The sequence below is a fragment of the Musa acuminata genome, chromosome BXJ1-10 (assembly GCF_036884655.1).
Source record: "Musa acuminata AAA Group cultivar baxijiao chromosome BXJ1-10, Cavendish_Baxijiao_AAA, whole genome shotgun sequence".
Lineage (NCBI taxonomy): Eukaryota > Viridiplantae > Streptophyta > Magnoliopsida > Zingiberales > Musaceae > Musa > Musa acuminata.
In genome coordinates, this window is record NC_088336.1 from 32,280,560 (window position 1) to 32,291,362 (window position 10,803).

Sequence of the window (10,803 nt, forward strand, 5' to 3'; positions counted from 1 at the left end):
TTTAATGTCAACTAATAGAGATTAATGACGAGGATGTATGCATATCATAAAATTCATTAGCATCTGCATTATCATCAGTCATGATCGACTGTTTATGGTATTGATTGATCCTCAATTTTCGCCATACGAAGCATAATTTGATTTATACTCTCTACGAGATTTAGGCTTGCGGTGACGGACGTCTCTGATATCAGTTGCTGTCGTGCAGCTCCGCTGAAGGGAGTCTATGCGCTCCCACTTGCTCTTTCTCTGCAGCCTCTCTGCCTCTCTATTTGTCCTCACTGGCACTGTCGTCTTCTCACGATCCTGCCAAAGTAGCTCTTCTGATGGTCCAGAGATTGAATTGAATGCTGCAATATGCCATCTGCCGGAGGACGCCGAGGGAGAGACACTTGCAGGCTATCAGATGTGGATGGGGCTCACGCCATTTTGGATTTGGGACCCACCTCCTCCCTGTGGACGTGGCGGGCATCGACGCCATCGATGGCCTCACGAGCTGTCCGACGCAGAATGGTGCACCGTTTGCGTCAGGAGGTGGTGATCGTAGCAGCAACGACGCTGCTGCTGCTGCTGCTGCTGCCATAAACAAATGGCTAAGGGTGGCGGGAGGGACGTCGACGGCGGAGCCGACTCCCCCTCCACAGCGACCCTCTTGCTCTCACGCTGACGCCAACACGGAGTGGCCAGCGGTGTCTGCTCCACCGAGCAGGACAACAAAACAAGAGCAAGTTGCCTGTGGCGTCATCCTGACGAGAAGGAAAGAGGGAGAGACCCGTTCAACCTCCTCCTCTTTCGACCCTCTGATTATGATCGGATGGCCCGTAATTTATGCACAAGCAAAGAAACAGTTGATTGCACGAATCTCCAAGCGTCGTACGCCTGAGTTCATTCTTCCCTTCCTCGGACGATTACAAGGTTAGAGGGAGGCATTACACAGTAGATTTGGAGCGATCAGTAGCTGCAGGCCGTCCGCTGCATCACCCGATCCCTGAGAATTCCGTTGTACAGGGCCACCCTGTTCGCCGGCATCCCTCGCGCCTCCCGCCTTTCTCCTCGTGGTGGCCGTGGGACTTCCGCCGCCGTCTCATTGCGGGAACTCCCGCCGAGCTCCTCCACTTCCGCCGCGAACTGGACCCTCTTCTTCCGCTGCTGCTTCCCGTTCGCCCTCTCCCTCTTCCTCCCCTCTGCGCAACAACGGTGTCAGCTCGTCTATTGAAATCAAAGAAGCAGACCGACACGGAGAAAGGTCGGAGGGCGTACCGGAGGAGGACACGCAGGAGCGAGGGTGACACCAGGGGGGGGTGGAGCTGCGGTTGACGGCTGCGGAGAAGGGCTTCTGGCGGCAGATGGCGAGGATGATCACGGCACCGGAGACAGCCACAGCGGTGGCCAGAGCCACCCCATGCGAGGTGATGAGAGAGGAGGAAGAAGACATAAGGAGGAAGAACGGTGTCCGTGTGAGGGCCGTGACATGTGAAGCAGCAATGCTATATAGTCCAAGCAAGAAGACACTGAGAGAGTGTAATCACACAATACGTTCGGTAGGCGGGTTTTGACGGAGTCGTCTTCTAGAAAAGATGAGTTGCTGCCAAAATGTCCTCCGTCATCTTCTCTTTCAGCAATGCATCGTGACACAATGGTGAGGAGTGGAGTTATCCACTTGGGAGTAGTTTGAGACTTCGATTCAACTACTTGACGGACATCCGAGTTCGGTGATGGGTAATGTGAACACCATAAACCGGGAGGGGGAACGTTCCGGGAATCTTCACATAGAACTTGGACGAAGGGCGTCATTAAAGGCCAAAGAGGAGTGAGTGTGATCATTCTTATTAGGCACGAGACTCTGAATCTTATCCTCTCTTTATGATGTTAAAAGAGATGCACCAACAGCGATTAAGCTTAGGGGACACGTCGTTGTTGCTTGGATGCTCCATTAGAGGTTGCCTTCTTCCTCCTCCTGCAGCTGCTGCCTTACCTAATGCGCTCTCTTCAGCTACTTTCTTTTGCGTGAGAAAGTGGCAAGAAGGCTCGAGTGGCTCGTGCTTTTGTTGACAGAGACCAAAAGAGCGGTGGAAATCTCGAATGAAATGGGAGACAGTAGAAGAGAGTCAGGATTTAAGACAATTGATATGCAAACACGGGATTATTCTGTGATGACAGTGACAACATGCACAGGGCAACGAGAACAGGCAAAGAGATGGAAGTACAAGAATACCACTGAGCGACAGCGCAATGTATAATATGAGAAAAAGGTCAAGAAAAGAAGGGCTTGGTAATGTTGAATCCAGCACAACATTAGATTACAGGAACAGAAAGCTAGAGAGACACACAAGTTCGATTGATGAGCATATTGTATGTCGTAATAGAACATATTATAGCAAAAGCCCAAATCTGACACAAGGTTAACTGGAAACTAAGTGTCTCCAAGCAAGTGGATTCCACAAACAGTCTCCAAGCAAATGGCGTCTTTCCCTCCCTCACTACAACTGCTATAATTGAGAAGAACCAGATACATGGAAGCAAGAGGTGATAACATCAACAATTAAGTGGTGAGGATGGGTGGTAAGTAGTCGGACTTGGCGCCGAGGACACGGGCCCTGGTGTCAGGGAAGAACTCCATGCCAGGTAACTCCGTCACCATCCCATCGCTGGTGACTCCGATGGGGTAGGTTAGAAGATGTCCTGGGAGGTCACGGTCTAAAGTCTCACTGGAATAGAGATCCCAGTACTTGTCAGCGATTCTGTTAACCTTCTGCACACACTGCAAGCTCTCTGGGTGGAGGAAAACATCGTCAAGCATTCCGAGGTGCTCGTACCAAAGAGCCAGCCGGAAACCATGGATCTGTCCCCTTGCCGGCTCCCTAGTTGACAGATGATATGGTTGGTATGCTCCCATAGCAATCTCAGAGTCTCTGCTTCCATCCATTGACCGCTGATTGATGTTGGCCGAACCAATTATGATATACTCGTCATCAACTGAAACCAAAAGTTTGGAGTAATTAAGTTTTCTTTAACACTTAACGAGTGCAATGAGAGTTCAACCAGCATCAAGATTAATATATAGCTACCAATATTTACTGGTCCGACCAAGTTCCGGTACCGAAACATACACCTCAATGCTTTCCCTTTTTCTTATTTTGCTATTACTTTTTTTTATGATACCTTATGGTATTGGTAGGCCATGGGTTACAAATATCTGACTTGTATTTAAATCCCCAGGTGCATTGAACTCCAGTTATGAGTAGGCACCAAGCAACCTATTTTCTAAGCAACTTAATTTTTCAAAAACATCATAAAAAACTAGACAATTTTCGATTACTATGAAATCCTTTTTACAACTTAATGGTGATGACAAATTCAGAAATTGTGCTATTTTCATAAAACCTTTATTTTATTGGTGACACATTCTAAGATCACAGAATTTCCTCCCCTTTAGCCTATATTATTTTCATCTCGCAACCAAGAGTCAGTCTGAGAACTAACCAATATTCGGATACTTGAAGAAAAAATGACCTTAATGCAGCCTAGATTGTATCAGGTTCTTGGTTCAGCTACCAGGACCAAAAAAAGACATAAAGATCTAACAAAACTAGAACAAGAATTGTTCAGATTTGCCTCAGGTTGTTTAAAATCAGGTGATAATTATATAATGATCCACGTCAAGAATTTTCAGAATTGTATCAACTGTGGATGTCAAGAACCAGGTATATATTTTGCAAAAGAGAACATTTAAATGCATACAGTTAGTAAATATGAGTGTCGAGAAGGATACCAATCATCATCTTTGTATGAACATAGATCATGAACCGTCTGGCCTCCTGAGCTCTGCTGTAGTCAGTGTCCGGTTGTGGGTGCTCCAAGGGTTCATATTCTCCACTCTTCTTTACCTCTCGATTTCCCAAGCAGAAGAAGGTCAGATAGTCCTTCGGATTAGCTTCAATTCCTTTTGCCTGGAGAGCTTGTACAATGTCAGTATACATCATCTCCATTGTCCTCCGCTGCCAATCTAAGATTGCTTGAACAGATGCACTTTCTGGCATACCCTCTGGCCACATTGGAACCACAATATAGACGGTGAAGCGCTCCCCAGCTTCAATCTTACTAATAATCTTCAGAGATAACTCCTTAGGGATCAGATGCAATGCATCAATTTCCTCAGGCTTGATGCCATCAGCTTTCCATGCATAAGAGCTACCAAGAAAGTACTGGTTTTCAATATAGATAAAGTTCTTTGCCCTACGGATGGCATTTATGTATGCATCTTGAATGCTTCTGTCAATGATATTATCCTTTCCACTGACAAGCCCAGCTCTAGCGGCATCCTCTGGAGTGTCAGGAAAGCCAAAAGCAGCACCTCCATCAATGGATCTGAAAAGCTGCACGTTCCAAATCTCTCTGTCCTCTGGGAACATGACAGGGGAAGGCGGAATGATAATGTCAGAGAGATCCTGCAGCTGCACAAGAACATCTTTTCCTCCTTGCCTTCTCCATCTCTGCTCAAAATTGAATAAAACATCCCAAGCAATGGGACCTTCCAGCCGTGAATGAATATCATGCCAAGGCTCTCTTGGTCCGCCTTTTTGTATGGAAGCCTCTCCAAAATTTGGCTGATGAAAGTCATCATGATGAGCTGTGTCCAATGTCCTGAACAGAGAATGGAATGGTGTGTCATATCTTCCATCACAAAGGTCTAAGCCCCCAACAAAGCTCACGATCCTCCGCTGCTGCAAACTTTTGTTAGGCATCTCGTGGTCAACGATAACAATTTTCTGATGATGTGTGAACATGGTGGCAATTTGCAGATCTTTAACAAAGCTTCCACCATCATCAGGATTTCGAGGGCACAAAACACAGTGCACGTCTGTGTCACGGAAATAGTTTGCAGTTTCCTCATCATGGGTTGCCATAAGACCATCTTTCTTCAGCAATCCTACTGAGGTTCTGTCATCCCAAACGAGCATAAGAACTCGAACACCTTCACTAGCCCTCCTCTTAAGGAGCTCGCCAAGTGTAACATCTCCACCAGGTTTTGGCCTCTTGGAGTCTCTTATCAATCTAATTTCTGTGTACACAGACCAACCTGTGATGTATATCAGATGTCGTGCATTACTAATTGCATCAAAAATGTCCTCCCAACACCTATGGGGCTCATAGTATCGTCCATCAGCAAGAGGAATTTGTGGAATGAAGTCGTCAGGGACATGCGCATCTTGGTAAAGCGTTACTTTGCAACCCTGTCTCTGAGAGAAAAATGTGTAAGGGACTCCAGGATACTTTGCACTTCGTACACCTCTCGCCCAGTTGCGGTCTTTTGAAATATCAAAATATTGCACTTTCACATGGATCTTAGCATCTCCAACAGGGTTCCGGTCTGCATCACATATCTCAAGCCATCTGTCCACCTCCTCACCATCAAGGATCTCCATGACAGGCAAATAAGCTCTTCCAATCAGTGATGCCCCAATAGGATTGTCAAACTTAACAGTGAAGATGACATTTGCTGCCATGTGGGCACAGTATATGTGAAAAGACTCATACCAACGTGGACTAACTGGTTCATTTGTGATCATTCTGGTCCGACCAACTCGGGCTTTCTCCAAATCAATAGTAGCATAAAGTTTGGAAGACCCCTTGCCGATACCAACAGTGTCTTCGATACCTTCAACAAGCTATTAGAAGCATTTCATGGTGTACACAAGAATTAGAAGATAAAAATGAAAGAAAGACAATAAGAAAACAATGAGTTTAACATATATATCAAACATTACAAGACAAAAAAAAATCTATAATTGTATCTGACAATGATAACCTGTTTTTGGCTAGAAAATAATCAACCAATAAAATAATTCTCAGTGATAAAGAGGAACAGGAACAAGAGGGAAAGAGGATAAGTTGTCTTAGGCATGGTTTAAAATAACAGTATTTACTGGGTCTAATGGTAAAGGAAACAAAATGTATCATCATGTGTTTACTGGAGAGGAGTTCCTTTATATGTTACACTAGGAGCAATATGACTAGGAGAAATACTTTATTAAGGAGATCAGAACATATACTTGGAAAGACTAAGATATAAACTAATAGTTCTTGTCTACCTTAATGTGCAAAGAAAATCATCAATTTGTGTACAGTATATAGACTCCTAAATGTGTCAAAAAATGTGCAGCAAGCAGTAATTGTGCAAAAGCTTTTGCTTCGTTAGTTCCATTGACTATTTTTCTCCCAGTTTTCCTTTCTCAGTTGTACAATACCCTAAAAGGAGTGATTAAACATGACCATGTAAGATTCCTGCACTCATATTTCTTAGCAAAAGAAAGTCCCAAATAGTCTCAAATGCTATATATAAACATAAACAGCACTTCCAAAGTAAACTTCAAAAAGAATCTAAAAAAGCTTCTAAAACCAAACCAAGGATATTTGCTTCTTGGCTTTAGAAAGGTTCTGAAGTGCTGGTTTTTTATGTAAATTAGTGTTTCATGTTTGGATGAACATATAACCCAATAAACACAATCTCCTCAAGCCAGTTCAAAGAAAAAATCTACCGGTAAAATGTACTTTCTGAAGCAATTTATAATCATATAAAAACAGATGCAAGATCACATCTACAAGTTGAAATGAAAATTTTGAAAAGAGATCTCATATAACCATGCAGAGATCAACAAGCAGAGCATGTCAAGTCAACGATATAAGCACAGAGAAAGATGACACATAAAAGATTAAAAGTGACTAGACCTCAGTTGGCTAGTATCATCATGACGAAAGGATTTACCTTGCGGAGGAACTTCGGAGCACCACCTGAAGCTCTGTGTGGATTCGTCAGGGACTCTGCCTCAAAAATTGTAGCATGGAGTGTTCCGTGTAACAAAATCTGCGCCATCTGTTACCTTCTTACCTAATTTCCACGCACGCACACAATAGAAAAAGATAAAAAACGTCAGAGGATATATGTCTAAACTCCAATCGAGCTGACGGAAAAGGTAAGCCTTCAAGAATGGAAGCACCAGCGAACAGATCTGCCTCAAACAAAGGCCTCAAGTCCCGCGGCACTGTTGACACGTACACAATTAACCTACTTGATGTAAGCAAAACCAAATCGGGTAGCCCATTCAAAGTCAAAGAACACAAGTACCCCATCAAGCTACTTTAGGGATCTAATTTAGCTCAAGAAAAGTCGAAAACAAAAAGAAGAGTAGCCATCGAACAAGACGGATCCGAGCTTGGAAGCCATGTAAATTCGCACTTCGACAATCAAAGTTAGATTTATCAGATTACAAACAACCCAGAATAGAAAAGAGAATGAACGATGTTTGGGGCAATCATGATCCAGGAAAGAGGGATATCTCCAGTGTACTCACCCGAGTAGGGATCGGCGCTGGGATCGGGGGAAGCGAATGATAGATCCGGTGTGACGGGGAAGGGAGATGGAGGAAGAGAGATCGCAGCCTCTGCCGACCAGGCGTTGAAACTTGGCTTTATAGATAGAAAGAGCGAGTTAGTCGATCCGGGAGGAGTAGAGGTGGGCGGAGCTCACGCGAGCCCCGTAGGAAGTGCGAACGAGCATTTTGACAGGAAAAAAAGAAAAATAACAACGGATAGGGAGGTGCTAATTACATATTATATTAGTTAATTTAATTAGTTATCTTTAGTATTTTTTTTCTTCTATTTTAAAAATATATATTATTTTTATAATTATAAAAATAAAACACTTGGATTTATTTATCATAACATCATCAATTTTATCAAAAAAATATAAAATAAAAACTAATTTTAATATTTTAATTGATGATAATAAACTATATCAATGGTAATAAACGATAACATTAGTTATATCTGTATCAATGTCAATATAATTATCAAACGATATCATTCTTCTTATCCACAATAACCACTTGTGACCTTCAATGAAGCTACAATAATCACAAACTGAAATATTAAAATTACCTTTTTATCCTTTGATTTAGTATTTCTATTAATAAAATTAATAATATTAAAATAAAATCTAACTATTTTATTTTTATAATTATAAAGATATCAATGTAATTATTAAAATATAAGAATCAAAATATTAAAGGTAACTAATTATATAGAGATATGGAGTACTACTTAATTAGCTCGATAAAACTAAGTGCTCTTAGTTTAAAAAAAAAAATATTTTTTTTATATTTTTATGAGCTATTTTAATTCAGGTAAACTAATTAATTAGATTCATTTAGAGAGAAACAACTGTGCTATATACGAAGAATATATGGCCATGTCAATATGTCGAAGTTTGTAATGGCAAACTAGTTATTTTCAAAATTTACAAGAATACATATGTAAAGAAAGATACTGTTAATAAAATATAATTAGACGTTGACGAGTCAAAGATATTTGTAAATCCAATTTTGATCAACTAACGCCCAAATCCAAACTTTCTAGAACATAATCGTCAGAAGTCCAAACATGATGAATCGGCCTTACCAGTCACCTTGTTCCACTAGTCTTTATAACGATAAAGAACTATAAATCTTTAGTTATCAATAATTAATAGCTCCGGATAAGATCAATAATAAGAACTTCTTCGATTTGAGATCTTCGTTTGATCCAACAAGTAGGAATATCCAAAAAAAACCACAGTTTGAGATGACGATTGCCAACCGACAATGATCAAGATGTAAAATATATTTTCTCTCTCCTCCGATACGTGTCCTAATTCCTGAAGTCCACAGGATGCCGGGTCAATTCAACAGAGTAGAACCCAGCTAGGAACCTCCGCTGTCCATTTTGACCCCTAGTTCACAGCTATCATGTCTTCTACGCTAAAAGATTTGATTGGCATCTTTGGAATACAAATTCTACAAAAATATAAATATTGCAATACCATTTCAAAGTCTTTAACAGTTTGATATGAAATTCTACAAAAATATAAATATTGTAATACTATTTCAAAGTCTTAACAGTTTGACATGAAATTCTACAAAATTATAAATATTGCAATACAATTTCAAAGTCTAACATTTTGATATGAGATGGAAACGGAAAGAGAAGATCCGTCACTTGTGTTAACAGAACTTTTAAATCAAGCTTTAAATCAGATTATGACATTAATAATTAAATCTAGATTAGATGCTAATAGATGATGTATTCATGTAATTGAACAATTAAACAGATTCAGAAATAAGTAGGATAAGATTCGTGGTCACCTTCCTAGTTGAAATCAGTCATCCCACCCATCAGGCGTCCCCTCTACAGAAGGGTGAGACAAAGGGATGCAGCTTTTTGAGGCGGGCGACAAACGCAAAAAGGTGTGAACAGTCATCTGATAGCAGATGTACAAACTAATTGCATTATCTGCATCCGCGTGCAATCGACCACTCAAAGATGTAGACACACCAGCTGCCATTATTGGTGGGCAATAATGAAAGATATGCCTTTGATATAAATCAGAACTGGAGGAATGCCAAAGCACAGTTTAAGATGAATTTTTATATCTTAAATATAGGTCTAAAATGATTATTCGATCCATTAATCTAATATTACACCAAAATATTTAACCCACTTATTTTAGGTTAAGGATTTAAATCTTTATCTTAATTTTTTTTAAAGATACAAACTAATTTAACTAATAAAGACAAACAAATTATTCCTGATCATAGGATGAAAACCTATATTCACCACCGTGTGCAAAAAGATAAAAAGTGACAACAAACAAAATGTAAGCTTACAACAACTACTACTTGATTGGGCTTTAAAGGCACTGAAATTGTAGCGTAAACAGAACTATTAGTCCATTGTCGGCTTCTGGAATCATTTAGTGTTGAATCGAGCATATCACAAGGCTTAGAGATGTCACCATATCATCTCTCGCATGATTTTTACCTAATAAAATATTATCGGAATCGCACCAGCTAATTGACAGCTGAATCGTCAATTCATATACCATTTTCTTCAGAGCTGGTGCAGAGATCTGCGAGGCTCAGTTCAAATCCATTAGCTCAAGGATTCAGCAGAAAACTTCCCCTAAATGCCTGATATCTCGGCATAAAGTTCACTACTTTTGACATCTTGATACATGGGAAAAGGAAGAGGTAGACGCTACCACTAGACTAAACGCACAGCAACTTTAAGAGACACGTATTGCATAATTCTCCTATTCGCTTGGCATGACAAATGGGACAGTTTTAGGATGCCAATCAAGTTGAGCAAGTTGGTCGGTTGGGTTCCACATGAAACACATGTCCCATTTATATCAAGGCTTGATTCTTCGAATACAAGCAGAAGGAATCGTACGAGGATTCAGAATTTTCTGAACCCCAAGTTTTTACTATTTTACCAGCTCCTCAGTATCTTGTTGTTTGATTTGGTTATTTCCCATTTAGGTTAGCGGATTCTAAAAGAAGCTTTTAACATCTACATGTAGCAATGTACTTGATTAAAGCAATAAATTTGATTAAAGCAGGCTAAACAAATGCAAGTACGTGAAAGACCTGACATTCTATCATTATCATTTAATAATAAGAACATAAATTATGAATTCATCTTACCTGAACTCAAACTTGATTATTGATATGTGCTTCTCCCGTCTCAGTCCCAAGGAGTTCAGGTTTCCTGTAGGTGCCGATGTAGAACAGGCAAAGGGATGAAGTCGAAGGACACTGGTGATTGCAACCTCGCAGTTTATTCTATCAGCACAGAAGTCAAGAAAAAGGTCAAAAAGCAAGAAATACTAACGTTGATATCACAATGTAAGGATTACAGGAAGTGCTGAGCTAACCTGAAGCAACCATGCTGAATCCACCGCAACATTATATTACAGGAACAACAAGC

At 40.7% G+C, this 10,803-nt stretch overlaps 2 protein-coding genes across 3 annotated transcripts; both read right to left on the reverse strand.

The window, feature by feature from the left end:
- Positions 1-951: 951 nt before the first annotated feature.
- LOC103969337 (uncharacterized) lies at positions 952-1,435 on the reverse strand. Its single transcript, XM_009382839.3, has 2 exons — positions 1,261-1,435; positions 952-1,184 (listed from the first exon to the last, which is right to left on the reverse strand). The coding sequence occupies exons 1-2, from the start codon at positions 1,433-1,435 to the stop codon at positions 952-954; spliced, it is 408 nt and encodes a 135-aa protein (XP_009381114.1).
- An 882-nt stretch (positions 1,436-2,317) lies between these two features.
- LOC135596249 (phospholipase D alpha 1) lies at positions 2,318-7,564 on the reverse strand. Of its 2 annotated transcripts, none has more exons than XM_065088283.1 (4): positions 7,353-7,564; positions 6,767-7,043; positions 3,773-5,669; positions 2,318-2,976 (listed from the first exon to the last, which is right to left on the reverse strand). In XM_065088283.1, exons 2-4 carry the CDS (start codon positions 6,872-6,874, stop codon positions 2,543-2,545), a joined length of 2,439 nt encoding a protein of 812 aa, XP_064944355.1. In that variant the 5' UTR covers positions 6,875-7,043; positions 7,353-7,564; the 3' UTR covers positions 2,318-2,542. The 2 variants fall into 2 exon arrangements, with proteins under 2 accessions (XP_064944355.1, XP_064944354.1); XM_065088282.1 differs by having other exon boundaries at positions 6,767-6,889; positions 7,353-7,563.
- Between the last annotated feature and the right edge of the window lie 3,239 nt (positions 7,565-10,803).